Source organism: Nelumbo nucifera, chromosome 5 (genome assembly GCF_055504915.1).
Source record: "Nelumbo nucifera cultivar China Antique chromosome 5, China Antique-T2T, whole genome shotgun sequence".
NCBI classification, from domain to species: Eukaryota; Viridiplantae; Streptophyta; class Magnoliopsida; order Proteales; family Nelumbonaceae; genus Nelumbo; species Nelumbo nucifera.
The window spans coordinates 19,362,191-19,382,239 of NC_142653.1; the positions used below are offsets into that span (position 1 = coordinate 19,362,191).

A 20,049-nucleotide genomic window follows, 5' to 3' on the forward strand; every position below is an offset into this window, starting at 1 on the left:
AAACAAGAAAAAATATTTTTATTTAAATTTTTTTTGTTAATTTATATTTTCCCCTATAAAAAAAATTATGATTTTAAATGTAAAAAATGTAGATCAATATGATATTATAAAAAATTAAAAAAACTACCTATTTTTTGCCATATTAGGTTTGAAGTTTTAAAATTATTGCATTTAAGGATGAAAAAAAGTTTATTTCAAAGAAAAAATATTTTCCCCCTTTATTTTTTTTTCCAATTTTTAACATCAATCGATACACCCAATATACCCCCTAGTACACCCTTCATACGCCCTCATGAAAAATACCTGACCTTTAAAGATACGATACATATCCAATCCAACTTATTTTGTTCTGTATATTTAAGATGTTCTTTTAGTCATAATAACTATTTTGTTTTGTATAATTAAGGTGTTCTTTTAGTCATAATAATTTGTATACTGTAACCAATCACAACTAGTAACTGACTAGAGCCAAGAACAAGAACAAATGGTATGATAGATAAAAGAGATAGAATGCTAATATTGGGGGAAAATCTATGACGCGGAAAAGACATGGTATAATATGAAAAACACTGAACGTGAAATTTTAAAATAGATAAGAGAGATAGAATGCGAATATTGGGGGAAAAATGATGGTATTGAAGAATGAAGCAAATAAACATTCAGAAGCGTCATTGTCGTGTAAAGGAAAACAATGGAGTTGATTCTCGGTTTTTGTTGATCGGTATCTTAAACGGGTTAATCTTTATTGTCAAAAATAAGTGTAAAAAAATGATTTTGAAAAATGAAAAAGAGATGTCATGGTGATTGAAATTTGTGCTGATTAGTGGTATTGTTTCTTCCCTTTTACTCTTGATTCATTTTAGAATTTAAATAAGGGAAGATAGTGAAACCATGATAAATCGTGATTTGTGTATTTTCCATCTGAAGAATTGATCTTGAGAAACAAGAATAAGATGAATGTCCCAAATGCATCTAGTGATTTTCTGGATGAGAATTCTTAGAATTCCTTCTAAAAATAAGAATTCTCAGAATTGATGCCAAACGGGACTAAGAACCCTATATTTCTCATTTTCATTCTAATAAGCATTTTTAGACAGTGTAAAATTAGACCCAAAGGCCAAAACCCAACTTGTGATCAGGTCTAACTACCGACTTAACCGATGGATGGCCGGTGGTCAATGCCCATCAGCATAAGTTTAACCACCGACTTTACCGATGGATGGAATACACCAATAAACATGTATAGTGGTAAATGGTAATTTTAAAGACCTCACCTAAGACAGCAACCGGCACTTCCATGCATATGACAAACCAAACAGGCCTAACTGCCCCGGTCTGGAGAGTTTAACCACGTAACCAGATGAGAAAATGCCGAATTGAATGTTCTTGTTGCTGTTTCCTTTCATCCATTTTTTATGGGTTGAAAGATGGATGTCTCCAATCCATGATGTTGATTTCTACAACATCCAAGTATGAAGTATTCACTTGGGCTGATCCCCATCAATATTGTCCTCAATCCTCATGGCTAATTAGTTAGTTATAGCATGATAATGGGCCGGTATTACCCACGCAACCCAGATTTAAGCCAGTCGCGAGGACTCAACCCGGTGAGGATTGTCAGCCCGGCCGGTCCTCCAAACCAGTCCGGTTTATTAAAACTTTTAGTGACTACTGACTTGTCCACAACTCAGGTATGTACGTAGTAGTAGTAGCAGCAGAGTGCTAGAAAAATTAAAAAAGAGAAAAAAGTACAGTATTCCTTCATCCATCTTTTTCTATATATAAATATATATAATTTGTACTGATAAGAACAATAACAAGCAAGAAGTCAACGACAGTCCGGTTTATTACTTACATATACAGTCACAGACACACGTAGACATCATATGTAGTATAGGCTTTAAAAGTCTTTTGGTGATAATAAGACTAAACAGCAAACGCCGAGCTTCAGCTACGAGCCTACCACTACTAACAACAAAGTAGAAAGTAGGAAAAGGCAGCCTAAGCCCACACCGGCCCATTCCATAGTCTCTATCGCCATCTAGCGGTTGCCGCCGGGTAGCTTCTCCTTGATCTTGTCCATCATTCCCTTCTTCTCCTGGGTCTGCTGCCCCGTCCCTGCGTCGTGCCGCTGCTCTTCCTTGCGCCCTCCCGGCAACTTCTCCTTTATTTTATCCTTCAATCCTTTCTTCCTCCTTCCACCTTGTCCATCATCCTCCGACTGCATCCATCCATCCATCGTAATAATTAAGATTCATATATAACAAATTACAGTTATCCACAAAATCAGCAGTAATTAATAAACTAAGAAACTACATTCAGTGGAGACGTCATCGGGATCAGGGTGGTCACTTACCGAACTAGAGCTCGAGCTGCCGGAGCGATGAAGCTGCTTCTGCCCACCACCGATGCCGGCTTGGGCACCCATCCCGTGGCCCGTGCCATAGGCACCCCCAGTGCCCATCCCGGAGCCAGTGTCATGATGAGCGCCCCCTGTGCCCATCCCGTGGCCCGTGCCATAGGCACCCCCAGTGCCCATCCCGGAGCCAGTGTCATGATGAGCGCCCCCTGTGCCCGATTGGTGAACGGGATTGCCGTACTGGTCTCGCAAATCCGCCATTTTTTCTTTTACAGAGAAGGACGTAAACTAGAACACTGAATACCACCGTGAAGGAGGTAGCTGGAGAAACTGTGAATGTGAATTAAAAGCAACAGAAACAGTTTGACTGATCAATGTTTGGTTTCCCTGACAGACGGGTTGTCGTTTAAATAGGCAAAGAGGTCGTGTAGGAATGTGTAGAGAATGCCATGGGGATTGATACACGTGCCTTGTTAACAAAATATGGGCTAAAGATGATGCCACGCAAGGATTAATTGCAGGGTACGTGGCGACGAACAAAAGTAAAACGTGACCCCTGTTGTCGGTTTAAGATAAGAAGAAAACTTCAGTATTCAGCTCCATGTACGTACAGACATGCCACGCAAGGATTAATTGCAGGGTACGTGGCGACGAACAAAAGTAAAACGTGTCCCCTGTTGTCGGTTTAAGATAAGAAGAAAACTTCAGTATTCAGCTCCATGTACGTACAGACATGCCACGCAAGGATTAATTGCAGGGTAGGTGGCGACGAACAAAAGTAAAACGTGTCCCCTGTTGTCGGTTTAAGATAAGAAGAAAACTTCAGTATTCAGCTCCATGTACGTACAGACATGCCACCTAGGGAAACTGGAGCTAATAGCCACGTTTCAAAGATACATTCAATTGAGGAAGCTGAATTAAACGAATGAAGTGATTTTATAATTTCGAAGTAAGTATAGTCGGTCGGATTTATGTCTCTGGTTGTGTGCGTGGCCGTGTGGGTCGGTGTGGCACTGGCACACCTCAACCGCTCAACGTAATGATCTCAGCTCGACCCTAAAGTCATAAAGGGGAAAATTCTCGATTAGTATTGTAATTTGAGTCAGTGCCATTTTAGTTTTGAATTTTAAAATATTATAATTTAGTATTTAAATTTCATTTAAATTTTTTTATCAATCATTCAAACATTCACATAAAATTAATAGTCTTAGATCCTTGTCTCTTTTATTTAAAAAAGATTAGGTCATCAAAATATTCATTCAAACGTGATTCTAACTTTCTTGAATGGAAGTGATAAAGATTTTTTATTGTTAATTTTTTGTCAACATTTAGATGGTTTATAAAGAAAAATTAAATCACACTTGAAGGATATTTGTATTTTTTTCAATTGTCATTTAACAACAAATTAACATTTGATTAATAGTAGGTACTAGATTATCAATATTTGAAAGTTTGGATAATAAATTGTCGCATTTTAAAATTCGATGACCAAAGTGTCACTAGGCCCAAAGTATAGGATATTTATTGGGAATTTTCCATCCCACAAAATTTGTCCTAACACCCATTTGGCCCTTTTTGAAGTTGTGTATTAAAAATATCTTCATAAATAAAAAGAGTAAAATATAAAAACCTTAAGTTTCTGACCATCATAAAAATCTCTCTTATAGTTTTACTTTAATAAATACATTTTCTGAATTTTTGAGAAATTTGACAAAAACCTCTCTTGTCACCTTTCTATACGAAAAATGTTAAATTGATGACCAGTTTTTTAAATACCCATTCCACCCCTTTATAAATTACTTTACATGCAAAATAACTAAAATAACCCTATTTTAACTTGATAAAAACATTTGAAGATAACTGTTAAAGGAGGTTTTTGTTAAAATAAAATATGGTTATTTTAGTAATTTTGTATATAAAATAATTAATAAAAGGGTAGAATGGGCATTTAGAAAAAAATGGTGTATCAGTTTAACATTTCCCATTTGGGAAGGTGATAGAAGGAAGGTTTTTGTCAAGTTTCTCAAAAGTTCATGGGAGGTATTTATTAAAATGAAATTATAGATGAGGTTTTTATGATTGTTAGAAATTATAGGAGAGGTTTTTGTATTTTACCCTTAGGCCCCGTTCGCTTTTTGATAAGTTACTTACTCAGGTAAATACACTTACCCTACTCATGTTCTTTTATTTTCCATATAAATAAGGCAAAGACTATTTTAATCATAAAAATCCATTATTACAAGAGGCATTTTTGTCCTATTCAAGTGTTGGCAACTTCCCCCAAGGTGAGAAAGTTATTTACCCACATAGGAGATAAGAGTAAGTGATACTAAGAAAAATAAATTTTTCCTAATCCTCACATTAACCTGAAAAAAGAATATGGGGTTCTTGGTCAATGTGAATTAAAATCCCATTGACCAATTTACCCCCTCTCAAAATCTAGAAAAAAATGCCCCCAATAAAAACATGAATAAAGATATTGTTGATGTACAGTTACAAAAATTGTAAGATTGATTTGAGGACCCACTTTTTGAGAAATAAATCCAAATTCCAACATTTTATGTTTGAACTAGTTCCACCAATGCCAAGTGAGTAGCTGAAAATTATAACAAAAAGAAAGAGAAAGAAAAAGAAAGCCAAAAGGTCCTAAACCATAATAGACAGGGCATGAGCTAGAGTATTGATGGATATGAAATAATACAAAGATTGCAGATATAGAAGACCAAGTCCATAATATCGTCAAGTATAGAAAGACTATCGACGGTTTACATCACCATTGAATTAACTGTGAATCAACCTTGACTTTCTACTAAGACTCTGTCTCGTTTGAAGGAAAAAGTAGAGAAAAGAATGAAGGGGAAAGTTTTCCCACCTTTTCCTTCCTTTCTTTTATCTTTTCCTTCAAATCAAACATAACATAAAAGAATGGACAAGGGCAGCATCCAAATAAATAACATGGTGAATTATGCCTGCATCACATCTGCGTCCTACAGAGGGCGCTCGACATATACATCTCAGCGTGTATTAAAAATATCTTCTAAAATTTGTCAGTGAGAGATGTTCTCAATACACAATTAAGATATACTGTGGGGCACCCTTTATAGGGCACAGATGTGATAACAGATTAGAGCAATATTTGGCTGGAAGATTTCTAAATCGTCTAGATGTCTTTCTCCAATCTCCCTAACAACGAATGGAGTAATTTCCATTTGCGCTTTCCGACATGAGAAAGAGAAGTGCCTTTCGTTCTCTTGTCTGCGTTAAACATTGTTTTCCATCATAAAATTTCCACAAAATAGACTAGTACTGTGTCATCCATGGATAAGGGTTGTTTGTATTACCTGTAGATATCAATCTGAACCGCCCAAACAACTAATTAATCAATCTGGAAATCCTCTTTGAATACGATTTCAACCATCGAATCGGCATATCTGTTTAAAAGCAACTTTCATCTTCACCTTATCTATGTCGACCGAAAAAAAAAAGAGAAATCCAATTTGATCGTGGTTAAGGTTTATCCACTTGGATAATTTGGATTTACATCTAATATAAGCAAAACCCAGGAAACTGCCATTGTCATATTTATAGGGGTGTCAATTGGTGATGCGGTCCAACAACACGAGTCCATTACAGATGAACCAGGTAATCTAATCCTATGAATATTTTGGAGAATTTTGGACCACTCAAATCTAATGTCTGAACCATCCAATCTATTTCAAATTAGCTTTAGTGTAGATCAGTTTCAATTCAAACCTGGTCCATTGATATCTATATTTTTATCTTCTATCAATGGATTAGATATTGGTTCAATCCGATCCAATCCAATATAAATCCATGTCCAATCCAATGTATTAAATACTTTGGACCATTAAGTCTGGACTAATCCAATTCAATATGTCTGATTTATCTGTCCAAATTAATTTTGATTTAAAATGGGGTTCAACCCAAAATGGATCCGTTGACACTCCTGATTGCTACTACTTAGGTTGTGTTTAGTATCATTGCCAATTCTACTTGCAATGTTTTGTTTAGGCCAATACAAATTTTTAAGAAATTGTCTTGTCACATTACATCAAACAATTAATTCTACTGAAAAAATATAAGCATTGGATTAGGTGTTGACATTTATATTAGCAACACCAAATTTAATGTTTCTTAAAAAAGCAACAATGGTACCCAATGTTGTGTTTGATAACTCAAAGCATTTGTGGTAGAAAAAAATCTAAGTAGGTGCTGGAACATCGCACCGTTTTCTTATAAAAATGGTGTTGGGCATGTAGAGTTGTAAGCACCGTTTTTTGAGAAAATAGTGCTTATTTTTTGTTTGGAACCAGTGCTGCCACATAGGTTGTCTTCTAAGAAAACACCAATGATTTTGTTTGATACCAGTGGTGACAATAATGTTTTCAATATCCAATGTCCAAGATGATATCACATTGATGCCACATCATTGCACTATTGACAACAATGCATCGTTTTATCAGAAAACATTGAATCTAGCATTACTCTAGACCACACTTTCCCGATTTTCAAGGCATGGCCTAGAGCAATATTTTTTTCTGTAAAAATGGTACCAAGCGAGAGGGTATTATTTGAAGCACCGCTTTCTCTAATATGATACCTATGTGACGCCTTTTTCTCATAAAATGATATCAATGCCAAATATAACCTAAGTCAACAATGGAAATAACAAAATTTGCCTATGAAAACATTAACATGTTAGGTACTATGGATTGCTTAGTTTTAACTTTTGAAACACACAATACTCATAGACATCATCTATCGATGGTTTTAAAACATAAAATATCACAATTTCTTTTTTACATCAAAATCTCAGGAATTGATCCACGTTACGGTAAATTAAATGATTATCGTAATAAATAATTGAAATATTAAATTTTATTAACAATACATCCACACAATAGTGCAGAATACTTTATGGAATGTGGTGTGGTTGAATCCATTTTACGTTCAACAACACCACTAGGAGTGTAATTTGGGTAGACTTGACCCAAAACACTCGGGGCCGCCTCTGTACACCACACCTTTTAGATTTCACACTACCAAACATCTCCCTAAGAATCTATTCATTGGTTTCACATCTCTGCCCCACAAGGGGCCGCCCCACAACACCTCCACAGCACATCCCCACCATGTATTTAGAACATCTCTCGATAATGACATTATAAGTTTCGGTATTATCATCGGGAGATATTTTCAATACAAGGCGGGAGATGTGCTGTGGGGCAGAAATGTGAACTATTTATTTGTTGATAAGTTGGAGGCATTGTTTTGCTGGAAAGTTTAGGCCCATAGGAAGTAAATTTTTCTTTCCAGTGAAATTTTGGATCAATTTCTTGGGCAAGTTTTATTTTCTCCGGTGGAAAATTACTTACCCATAAAGGGAGAAAATGGATAAACCATGTAACAATGTTTTCAAAATCGGATTAGACCAGAAAAACCGGGAACCTACCACCTGACTGGTTCCATTTTATCCCAAAACCGTTTTTTGGCCAAAAACCATTGATTTGGTCAACAAACTATTGACCCGGGTGGTCGAACCGTTCAAACAGTTTTTAGTCGTTTTTTTAATTTTTTAGTTTTTGTCACAAAAAATGGGCCATTCATTTGGTTCAAACAGCCAGACCATTCAACCCAAGAACTAGACCCCTGAACAGTTCGTTTTTAAAAACCTTGCCATGTGGAGTAAAATGCCTCTACCAACACACAAAAGTTAAAGGTCTTTTGAAAATTTGTCTCACTTATATAACTAACGTTTCTTAATAAAATTAACATTTCTTAATAGAAATAACACAGGTAATATATTTATTGAGGTAATACTTCTCAAATAAATACAAAAGAACCAATGGGTAAGTGAAATTGACATATCAATTATCATTAGTGCAAACATGAGATTTATGGCTTGGTACTTGACAAAGTGAAGAAAAATGTATGATTTTATTGGTAGGTAGTGGCTAAGATAATCCATTATATTAACTAATAAAAAGAGATAAAGAATTAAAGTTTAAGGTAAATTACATACTCCATGTCAACATGTATTTAGGACTTAGGAGGTGGTAAAGCGTACCGGATCTCTTATCCTAACTTACCCACAAGACATTACAGCTGCTGAGAACATCTCCCATGCATGCTAATATGTAAATATGTGTAAATGCGAAGATATTTTCAATATACAGCTGTAATGTCTTGTGGATAGGATTGTGTAAAAGAGATCCGACCTCAAGCGTAGCAATCTAAGCATTGATTTTCAACCAAGACCCCTTGAACTTCTAGAAATTAAAATTTGATTAATTATAAAATGCCACCTTATACTTAGGAAGTGGGAACACTTAGCAGGCTAGCACCATAACTTTGTTTTGTGACAAAGACTCATAGAACTTCTGGATTTCAGCACTTTGCCCTTTATGTTATTAGTAGGATTGATAATAAAAGTAAAATTATTAAATTGCCCATTTAAGATTCAATGAGCTAAGAGAAAAAATATCAAAATGACAAAAACGGGCATGCTAAAGCACAACAGGTCTTTTGGGCTGGGCTAGCTACTGTTTCCAAACCCATGCTAGAAAAGAAATAGAGGCCATGCTTCCAAGATAAAATTCCAATAAGATGAGAAAAGTGGCAGAATAGGTAAGGGATAGGACTTTTAGAAAACAAACTAAGTTAAAAAAGGCAAAATAGTACCATAAAATAACACAGGCAATTTAGAGTTTTAGAAATGTATAAAAACAGGCATGGACAGTCACGTAGGAATGTTAAGGGTGCAACTTGGGGCAGGTTAGTTTAAGCCCAATCCTAACCCAACCCGAAGTAAAGTCAGGTTGGACTGAGTCGTGTTGATGCTCGGGTTAGGTTAGGGTTGACCCCTTGGGCAACCCAACCCAACCCAATTGAAAATACTAAAACCTTGATAACATGAATTATTCTGTCTCCTGTCTGTTGTTTGTCACCCATAGCTTGCTATCCATAAAAGATCTATTATAAATCATCATAATAAGCTATAGTCATTTCAAACATTTTTTTTCTAAATTTTTTACTTAACGAACCAATAAAAACATCAACAAGCAAATACTAATAAAACTATGATTAATATATGTAACGAAAGTTGAGTTAAGATTTAAGATTAAGAAGTTCTACGAGATTTTAAGGGATGGGAAGAAGGTTGGGTTGGGCCCAACTTTGGGTTGGGTTAGGGTTGAAGGAATTTAGTTAGGGTTGGGCTAGGGTTAGCCTCAATCTGACCTAACCCAGCCCGACTTGCAGCCCTAGGGAATCTTCTATAAAATTTTACTAGTAGGGGCAAAGTGCTAGAATCAAGGTGTAGGGGGTCTCTGTCAAAAAAAGAAGTTTAGGGGGCAACCCCCCAAGTTCAGGGCGCCTGCCTGTAAACCCTGAAAGTTAAAATGGAGGACTTATTGAACCTGTTTGGAAAGGCGAAAACTTGGGTTGATCTGCTTTCATTCAAGGCCCGTTTGGGGTAGCTGAATCTTTAGTTGAATTGCTTTAACGAGCTGTTTTGGAGAGGCCACTAGAAGAAGATTTAATGGAAAGCTATATTTTAGGCTTTAACTTTAAGATGGTTATTTTAGGCTTTCCATGATTTTCACGAGTTCAAATCAGCCCCCCACGAGACTGCCCCCCACAACGTCCCACACCACATCCCCGCCATATATTGGGAACATCTCCTGATGATGATACCAAGAATGATGATGCCATCATCGGAAGATGTTCCCAATACATGAAAGGGATGTGGTGTGAGATGTTGTGGGGGGCTGATTCGGTCTCGATTTTCACTAAACATGGCTTATAGATTGTCTAGATGGGGCTCACTAACCTTGCAAAGCTAATGCCGCTGCATAAAATCCCTCCCAAGTCCCAAATGGGCACTCAGTTGCTTTGGAGAAACTATGAAAAGGAACTTCATGAAAAAGGCTTTTTCTTTTTTCTGTTCTTTTTTTTTTTTGGGGGGGGGGGGGGGGGGGGGGGGGGGGGGCGGGGGGTTGGGTGTTAAAAGATATCAATTTTGGAATTTACGGCATTTTCACCAAACATTGATTAAAGGCTGTCTCCAACGGGTATTTAATGGTAATAAAAAATGGAGTTTCACTTCCAAATGTCAGGGGGGATTGCAAAATCTGGGGACCATGCATAATGATGCACCATTGGGTACCCAGCCTCCCTGAATACAATCAGGTGAGGTCGGGTATAGAGACTGCTCTGGTGGGGATGGGAACGGGGAGAGCCGTTTCTAATGAGGAGTATTGTCCCGATCCATTGCCATTTCTAATGAGGAGAGCCGGAGAGCTAAAGAAAAATGGAAATAAGACGGTAATAAAAGTGAAACACCAGACACCTCAACCACGAAAAAGCTCACCAAAGTGTCATTTGCTATTGCCATAGAAGACCACAAGCTGACAAGCTGATTAAAAAGAAAAGACCACAAGCTCAAGAAGATTGCTTATCTCAGAGCTCTGGCTCAAATGACATTATGCTAATGGTAGATATGGAGTTCATATCTCCGCCCCACATCACATCCTCGCCATGTATTAGGAACTCTTGGATATGATGTGGGGTGAAGATGTAAACTCTTGGATATGACCGTGCTTGATGGATATTAGTATCGAAAATACATCATCAGAAGATGTTTCTAATACACAGCAGGGATGTACTGTAGGGCGTTGTGGGGCGGAGATGTGAACTGTTGGATATGACCTTGCTTGATGGATACTAGCATCGGAAAAGATTTGATTTTATATATTACTTGGAGTATACAAAACAAACAACAATCATTTTAGAAATCATACTTGATATGGCAAATCTTATCCACATCAACCCACGTCTGACACGTGGTTACATTGGAGGGTAATCTCATTAGAGGATATTTCCAATATTTCACCCCAGCCTTAATGACAGGGCCTGTGCTAAGGCACAAACACTCGAGCTCAAACCCACATGCTTGGTCATGTGGTCTGACTGGTCTCAATCTTAATGAAGTCTGCCATCAACGTGACCCAACGTGCAAAGTTGTTACAAGTTGACCATAAGAGACCACTAATATCTCTTATGCACTTTTGCTCTTTTTTCTCTCACCTAGTTCACCTCAGCACTTGGCTTTCTCATCACCTCGCTAACCTAATCCTCAGAGAGTCAGAGTCACCATTGCCGGGCCTCTGACATCCTTCTCTACTTGCAGGTGGGACCATTGGCCAGGACACCTCGGAAATTCCTCAAGTCACCCTTGCTACCATCAATGGTAACATCAGTACTGTATCTCACATTTCTACAATTGCTCGTTTTAACGGTCTGTTGCAAGAGTTAGCAGAGATTGAAGCCTTAGCCATCAATCACCAACGATCACCTGATCCTCAAAGAAAAGATATATTTTTGTGCGCCCCAACATAGGTTTTGCAAGAGATAGAATTTAGAACAGAAGGTAAAGTTATCAAAAATTTGAAAACAGGATATGAGGTGCTTCTAGTTGATTCACATGTCTCTTCTTTTGACTGCCATTTCTAAATCTGATGTTCCCAGGTGGGTTTGAAGCCTTGGGGGTTTTGTTTAGCTTGAGACTTGCAAAATCCTAAAACCTGGATTTCATTTGTGTTTGATTGTGACCACCTTTTTTGTTTCCTTTTCTTTCTTTTTAATTTGTTTTGAGAATCGCCATGGTACACCTCAGAGCAATGTTTAGTTCTTATTTGAATACATACACACTGAGCTCTCTGGTTTTGCCAGCATGCTACGACATCAGTGAATGTTAACACCACCTTGGTAGTCCTGCTTACTGTAATGGGAATGGCATTTCCATTTAGAAATTGTACATGGTAACTGCCTGAAAGGACTCCACTGTTCCGTTTTTATTTGAGAAATGATTTTACATTGTTTACCAAAACACAAATTCCAGGTGGGTCAGGACATTTTTACCAAACAAACGCTCAAGTCTCACCAAGAAATTACAACATTTTTTATCTCTGTAAATCCTTTCAAGCAGCAACTTTGCAGTATGTAAATAGAACTCACAATGTACGGACTCATCTTCTAACACACAGGGCCTGTATCCAAGGAATATAATGTAAAATACCATACTGAATATATCCAGCATAGGAACTATTGATGTATTTATCTTTCAGTTAATAAATCTTATTTACCTACCCCATAAAATAAGGTCTCACCAAGAAACTCGTCAGAACCTCTTGGTCGGTCGGGCTGCCACACCACTTTATTGGGACCTCCAATAAAACAAGGACACGCAGTGTTGGCCTTAAATTCCAAATATTCAAAATAGTGGACTACTTATGTGATAGGTAGCGTGGTCGTGTCCTATTGAGAGTTGAAACACAAATTCAGACCCCCCCCTCCTATTGTTGCTTCATTGATTTCTCGGTAAACATCCATATCTTATGTCTTGAATCCCGTTTAAGTCCGCCCGCCAGAGTTGACTCGAGGAGCTCCTAACCCCTTTGTTCGGTCTGAGCGCTTAAAACAGTCCAAATGAGTATTCCACTGCAGCTTCAAGTCAATCCCCATGGATGGATGATTAGATTTTTTTATCAGTCGCATTTTTTTTGTCCAAATGCGTGGAGATAAACCATAGTCTCTTCTCTTGTCGGTCCATAGGAGCATAGCAAAAGAGAAATGCACTCTAAGGTTTTCATTTCCATTGACCTCCACATTTCACAAACCAATCCACTCCTGTCTGATATTTCACAAGTGTGAATTAATGCGGCCCTACTTGAATGTCGAACGAGAGGGTAGAGAAACCACATGATTGTCGAAATATGCAGAGATTCTCTGGTGAGTCCAAAGGAGTGAAATGAACTACGAGACGTGGGATATGGTGCATACCCAATAGGTGTGGTAGTAAGCAACGGTTTTACTTTGTCTTGCAGCTGTGAGGAGTAACTCCAGATCCAAACCATTCACAGGAGAAGATAATTGCAACAAGGGATGAAAAATACTGAATTTATTTGGCAATGGAAAAGAAGGAAGAATTTTCCAATAACACTAGTATCAACAAAAAAGCAACATATATAGAAAATGAAGCTGCTAACTTTACCGGTGGGGAGAGCTTACTCCTTGCGGTATCTTGCCCAGAACCCCTTCTTTCTTGCAGAATCGCTTTCTGATAAGGATCTACTTGTTTTTGACCCAAGTGTAAAGTGTCGCCTGAGGAAAGGCCTGCCGAAGGAGCTCTTCATGCTGGAACTGGTTCCCATTTTGGGACCTTTTCCCTCCCGCCTGCCACTTTTCCTTTGGTCAGACACAATGGAATCATCATCTAAATCACTATCCACCACTTGGTTCCTAGATATCTTGTAGCTTTTTGATTTCAAATCCGCTTCCCTCCTCAATGCTTTTCTAGCCATCTTCAAGATCTGCTTCTCCCCAACAGTACAACATTCAGGGCAAGAAGGGTCATACTTATCAGTTTCAGGTGTAATGCTCTCCAAACACTCTGCGTGGTACACATGTCCACAGACAAGAACAGCAACCACAGAGATCTCATTTGTGGCTATGATTTTCTGGGTGCTCAATGAAGATCTCTCCGCCAAAAGCTTCGAGCATACCCCACATGTTTGCAGATCAATGGAAGGAGAAGCAGATAGCTGGCTGTTGGATCTAGTTATCCTACCACGGCCAGACATCAAGGTCTCACTGTCGAAAGACCATCTTTCTCTTTGGGAAGAGGCCACGAGTTCTGAAAAGGTGCGCATAGACCAACCATCTGAAGACCCACCATAGGAACCCATAGTTAGGTCATTGCTGCACATTGAGAACACAAATGATTGTCTTCCTTCAGAAACTGAGTTGTTTGGTGACTTCAATCCTAGGATTCGGCTATCAGAAACCTGCCTAAAAAGCTGATGCCCTGGTGATCGGCGGGCTCGCCTTAACCGCATTGACTCAGCATGGCTCTGAGACACCAGATCCCCTTTAGTTGAAGAGGAAGTTGAAGGTACAGAAAATGAAAGCTTAGGCGGTGAAGGATCATCAGCTGCTGACAATTCTCTAGAATGTTTTACCTATTAACAAGCACGAAAATGCAAGATGTCAGAAAACTCGAAAAACAGATGAGATGAATGACATACCAGAAATACCCTTCCATTATTCCCAACTTTTTCTCACTAACCTCAGTAGACAAATTGCTTCCCACGGATAAATCTGTTCCAAACATAAATGAAGGCATCAGATGCAACAGAAAAACATGGCATTTTACAAAACATTGCAAGTTGCAATGCAAAATATTACCAACAGAGTACAAAGTAGATTATGCAGGAAGGACGTTGACTAACATAACTAGAGTAGATCACATTCATAGTATAACCACTATTTTGAGTTTCAGAAGAAAATGCAAGCCAAAACATTGACCATTCTCAGAAAAGTTAGAGCAAAATGTTCCTGACAAAGAACAAAGTAGATTATGCAAGAAAGGAGGGATGTTACGTAACATGACTAGTGCTCATTTATGGTATAATCAATATTTTGAGTTTCAGATGATGATGCAAACCAACTAATGTAAACCCACCAATAGAACTGATAATGCAGCAAAGGCAGTCTATCTATATTTGTGAATGAACACCTGTGTGCACATGTGTACAAAAAAATGTGGCCATTAGACCTTTTCTTCAGTTGAAAATGATATTATTTCCTCTTTTGATAGGCACCTAAATGTTGCCTTCCAAACATTGAAATATGCATGCATAAGAGTTGTTTGCATGCATCTATTGTTTTTTCACTAAAATCTGCCAATGGTTTTGGAATGCTAAGATTTTTATAGCAACCACCACAGGAATATTTTTAAGGTTTCATCAGTTAGCTCCTTTGCTTGAAGGAGCTAACTATATTGGTGAATGAATACCTGTGTGCACACATGTGTACAAAGATATGTGGCCATTAAACCTTTTCTTCAGTTGAAAATGAGGTTATTTCCTCTACCAATAGGCACCTAAATGTTGCCTGCCAAATCATGAGAGGATACCAAAACGAGAAATATGCATGCATAAAAGTTGTTTGCATGCATCTATTGCTTTTTCACTAAAATCTGCGTATGGTTTAGGAATGCTAATATTTTTATAGCAACCTCCACAGGAATATTTTTCAGCTTTCATCAGTTAGCTCCTTTGCTTGAAGGATACTAAATAACTTAGGGGAGTAATCTATGAACATCCAACTTTTTATGAAGGGGATACATCCCTAATCATTACTCAGGGTACATATCTTAAAAGACAAAAATGACCCCATGTTTTGACTTAAGTAGCCTTTTCATCAGGGATGTGCTCTAATCTCTCCCAAATAACTTATCCAGAGTGAATATGCATGTGATCTCAAGGAAAGTGCCATATTCTCTTCCACTGCAATCACATAATGATGTAAGGAGAAGAGGCACATTTACCAGATATTTCTGTTATTTTGATCAGGATGCCTGAGGCTTCAAGGTGAAGCCATCAGCAAGTTGGGGTAAACCTTTCCAAAGATGCACTCATAGAAAATAGGATACCTAGTGACTCCCACATTAAAATCTATCTTTAAAACATGATAAATGCTTAGTCAAAAAATGTTAGAGAATTGAAGATAAGGAGTTTATTGAATTGGGGGAAAACCCAAATAAGATTAAAAGGAGTTAAGATTTCTTTTCTGCTTTACTGGTTGTCTTCCTAGTGCCATTGGTTGGTGTAGTGGTAAAATTTTGGGCTGCCAAGCATGAGAATGCAGGTTCAAGTCTGAGAACTGCCACTTTGTGCAAAAAAAAGCCAAAGGTAAGGCCTATATCCAGTGCAGCCCTCCCAGGACCCTAGATAGCAGGGACCAGGGTAGTGGCATTTTTTCGGTCGTCTTGTTTTATTTGAGAAGTCCTAATTAATGAACAAAATTTATAAAATTTGACAAAAGGAGATGCTGTCAAATTATGGAAAGAAGTTTTTAATTATTCTTGTGTATACGAAGTGCTAACCTTTTCTTATCCCTATTGACAAAATGAGATAGTCTTGTTTTTTTTTTTATTCTTAAGTATACTTGAGAATTAACACACTAGATAAGTACCTAGTGAGAAGTCCAATGGGAGATAAACACTTGAATTAATTGATCATGGAGCTATTTACCATCACAAGACATACAAAGAAAAATCATATACCAAATTGTCAAAATAAGCAGAAAAAGTGGAAAGAAAAAGACTAGCCTAATGGAGGGGAACTGATATTAATATCTACCCAAAAGACAGCTGCTTAACATTTCAATTATAGTAACAAATTAACAAAATAATCTGAAATACATGGAACAGACTAACATCTTGTGGACATCTACAATAATAGAGATGACAAAGCTAACCAGTAAGAAACTACAACATATTAAAAAGTTCCACCATTAAACCAAACAGGACAGGAGAAATATACAAAGAATTACACATTTCATCCTCATAAAAGAAGAGAGAATATGGCTTAGTGGAAAGAGAGAATGAAAGGCTAAAAGATAAATCTTTGCAAACACACATTTTGCCAGATATATTATTTTAGATTTTAGAGTAACATTATTACTCAACCCCTTTTAAACACATCCTCACCAATGTTTAATGATCAGCATTAATTTATATACTCTTGATAATATAAGACCATCCAATGAGAGAAATATGAGAAATTAATTGAGTGCAGCACACCTTAGCATTGTATAACTCACATGGCAACTACTTGCAAAATGAATATAATACTGTAACATTTATTTGTACTTTTGGAAACTAAGTTCTTGTGCCCAAGAGCTCACTTTGAAAAATAAGGAGAATCCAACTAAAGGCTTGAACAATGAGAATAAAAGGTTGTCCTCTAATACTTTAGCATCTAAATAAAATGTACAAAGCATGGATAAATGAAATTACTTTCAAGAAACAGCTAAGCCCATCTTTTTACAATAAATCATTGATCTTACGTCCAAAATATAAAGAAAAAGAAAAGGATAATCAGTTGATCCTACAAAAAATCATTGATCTTATGTCCAAAAATAAAAGGGAAAAAAAGGATAATCAATTGAACCTACAGCATAAACAATGAATGGATGTAATTAAGTTTTAGGAGAAGATATTTTAAGTTAGAAGTAAGCAAAGGAGAAATCAATATAGTGTAAGGAAACAAAATGTTCACCTGAAGTAGGAGTCCTCAAACTTCCAAAAGTTCCTTCATGGACTGGGGACTTTTGCCACATGGGTGTTTGAAAGTTCTCAGCTGGACTTCCACCACCAGAAACGTATTCTGTTTCCACATGTCTTTGCTCCTTAAACTCCAAGCCCAAATTCCCATGAACTCCATGGGAAAACTGATTTACAGGATTTTCCACTTCACCTGCTACACGCCCTCGACTATCCCATCGAAAGCTCCATGATGGTGAATACCTAATATTATTATGCAAAGCTTCACTACCAGTTCTGTTTGATAGGGTTCTATCCCTTGCAGCAACACAGCAGGCCGATCCCATTCTCAGTCATATATGAAAATCTACACAGATGTTTTGAAATCCACAAGAAGACAAGATTGCATGATTCTCTTAAAAAACCTCGCTTAAGAAGTTTAGGAAGGGATTAAAACCCCACTTGTTCTTTTTTGTGATAAGAATGCCAATTTTCCCTGTAAAAAGCGAAAGTAAACTATATTACCAGAGCAGTCAATCATTTAAGTGTAAAATACCGAAAAACAGTTCTATGCATGAATTACTTAATTGTTCACAGAAAAAAAAAAGAAATATAAAGGATGAAAATGGAACCCTAGTAATCGAAATCGAGGAAGAGACCTATTGAACTTATATTAAGTAAAAACAACAAAGATTTAACCAAATAAACAATCAAACATCTCATGTGAAATTGGAAAAGCAATAAAATGCAGCAAAAGGACCAAAATCATGAGATGATAAAAAATAACAAATTTCGACTCGCTTCAAATACGAGGAAATTCGTCTACTTGGCAAAATATCTCTTAGAGTTTTGGGATCTAAACTTCAAAATCCTAAATAGAATAATCAGGGCAACTATGCCTCACCCAATAAGTGAGTCTGGGGATTCTAATGCGGTTCTGATTTATAAAAGAACACCTCCAAAGCATATAAAAAAAATATTCCAAAATTAGAGATAAAAGTAACGAAACCAATTGCTAATATTAGTAAAGAAACCAAAACACAACGAAATCAGTTCTTAAAAAGAAGCTTCTCGATGGATGAGAAACTATTATTAGCTTCCGAAAACAAAAAGGGAAACCTGTTTGTAGGTCGAATTTCATCCGCGCATGTTTGTCAGCTGCATAATTTCGTCGTAGCGAACCCAATTAGAAACGAAAAAGCCAAAATATTGACAATTAAAATAACGAGCCTAGGTCAAAAACACTAACAATAGTCAAATAAGCCATTACAGTTCACAAAGCCAGGTCGATGAATTGCACTGAAGATTCTGTGATACCAAAACTCATTAAGAGAAAGTTGAATAAAGAATAAGATTACCAATATCAGCAACTGAATCATTAAATCTCTTCCATCGTCAACGTACGTAGAACAGTCCAACAAAAGAATAAACAAATGGAACACCGATCAACTGTTTACAAAATCAGAGCAAGAACAAAATCGAAGAGCTTTATCTAAACTCTAATTTCGTCAGTTACTTCTCAAAGATCTTAAAGTGAGTTTCAATCAAAACCCCCAAAAATGAAGAATTTTACTAGTCTTGGGTCAACACCAAACAAAATTCGTGGCAAAAAACACCGCAAATAATAGTCAAATCAGACAAAAAAACGAAGACTTTCAAATTCGATAGTCGAATTTCTGCCTGGTTTGCATTTTGCAACACTCCGAAAGAAAATTGCGTAAAGTACATAACCAGACTCCTATACTACAAAGAAAACCCGATAATTGAAGTGAGCATGTCGTACATCTTAGTGTTTCCAAATTCCGAACGAGCAAGCTACAGGCTGAGAGATAGACTGATAGATGCCGTTCTTCTTCTTCTTCTTCGTCGTCGTCGTGGTGCGGAGGGGAGGAGGGAAAGAGGAGAGAGAGAGAGGGAGTGAAGGAGTTTTAAACGGAGCAACAACTCCGTCAGAGACTGTTCATTTCCACTCAGTCCGGGTACTGTTAGTTTTGACGGAGTTGAGGAGCCGTGCGTGGCACGCTTGGAGAATTTTCCACGTCGGATATTCTGCTCCCTAGTCCTTTCTACCATGCGTTTTTTTTACTTTTTTTTTTTGGATGGATGGAATAGGAGTAGGAAACAGTAAAAACTAAAAAGGGAAATCAAAAGTGCTGCCTTCTGCAACACGCGGAGTGCGTATTACGCATTCGCTCCTTTTGGCGCTGTTCTTTCCCGGGATCCCCTTCTTGCGAGCTGAGACTGAAGAGAAGCAGTGAAAAGTGAAAAAAAAAAACTGCAAAGAGACCGGCGGTGCCCACCAACTCGCCAAGACTCTCTCTCTCTCCCTCCATCTTCCACGTCACCAGTTCGCCACTTGAGTCAGTTGAGTGGGCCCTAACAAGAGAAATACGCCACGAAATTCGTGTAAGGAGAGCACGTTCTTCGGCAAATAAATATCAAGGTCCAGTTACGTTGTGTACGCGACACGTGGTATGCAAAATTAACAGTTGTGGGGGCCACCCTTGATGTCCTGTTCAGCCGATGAAATTCTAATCTCGTAGACTGTGCTATATTTAGG

The 20,049-nt window shown here is 37.5% G+C and overlaps 2 protein-coding genes across 7 annotated transcripts; both read right to left on the reverse strand.

Annotated features, from left to right (window-relative positions):
* Positions 1 to 1,735: 1,735 nt before the first annotated feature.
* On the reverse strand, positions 1,736 to 2,750 carry LOC104595614 (dehydrin DHN4-like). The gene is made up of 2 exons (XM_010256411.3): positions 2,357 to 2,750; positions 1,736 to 2,221 (listed from the first exon to the last, which is right to left on the reverse strand). The coding sequence occupies exons 1-2, from the start codon at positions 2,618 to 2,620 to the stop codon at positions 2,042 to 2,044; spliced, it is 444 nt and encodes a 147-aa protein (XP_010254713.1). The 5' UTR covers positions 2,621 to 2,750; the 3' UTR covers positions 1,736 to 2,041.
* Positions 2,751 to 13,325: 10,575 nt separating this feature from the next.
* LOC104595615 (uncharacterized) lies at positions 13,326 to 19,454 on the reverse strand. 6 transcript variants are annotated; one of them, XM_010256415.2, is made up of 6 exons: positions 19,273 to 19,428; positions 18,739 to 18,797; positions 18,609 to 18,647; positions 17,506 to 17,985; positions 14,508 to 14,539; positions 13,326 to 14,400 (listed from the first exon to the last, which is right to left on the reverse strand). In XM_010256415.2, the coding sequence occupies exons 4-6, from the start codon at positions 17,834 to 17,836 to the stop codon at positions 13,447 to 13,449; spliced, it is 1,317 nt and encodes a 438-aa protein (XP_010254717.1). In that variant the 5' UTR covers positions 17,837 to 17,985; positions 18,609 to 18,647; positions 18,739 to 18,797; positions 19,273 to 19,428; the 3' UTR covers positions 13,326 to 13,446. The 6 variants fall into 6 exon arrangements, with proteins under 6 accessions (XP_010254717.1, XP_010254719.1, XP_010254716.1 ...); XM_010256417.3 differs by lacking the exons at positions 18,609 to 18,647; positions 18,739 to 18,797 and having other exon boundaries at positions 13,326 to 14,140; positions 14,231 to 14,400; positions 19,273 to 19,449; XM_010256414.2 differs by lacking the exon at positions 18,739 to 18,797.
* Positions 19,455 to 20,049: the final 595 nt, after the last annotated feature.

Coding starts and splice junctions, on each gene's coding strand:
- LOC104595614 (XM_010256411.3), bottom strand. CDS start 2,620: ATGGCGGATTTGCGAGACCAGTACGGCAATCCCGTTCACCAATCGGGC. Junction 2,222..2,356: donor GCAGCTCGAGCTCTAGTTCG/GTAAGTGACCAC, acceptor GGATGGATGCAG/TCGGAGGATGATGGACAAGG.
- LOC104595615 (XM_010256413.3), bottom strand. CDS start 17,836: ATGGGATCGGCCTGCTGTGTTGCTGCAAGGGATAGAACCCTATCAAAC. Junction 14,540..17,505: donor TTTGAGGACTCCTACTTCAG/GTGAACATTTTG, acceptor TGTTTGGAACAG/ATTTATCCGTGGGAAGCAAT. Junction 14,401..14,507: donor GAAGCAATTTGTCTACTGAG/GTTAGTGAGAAA, acceptor GCTTGTTAATAG/GTAAAACATTCTAGAGAATT.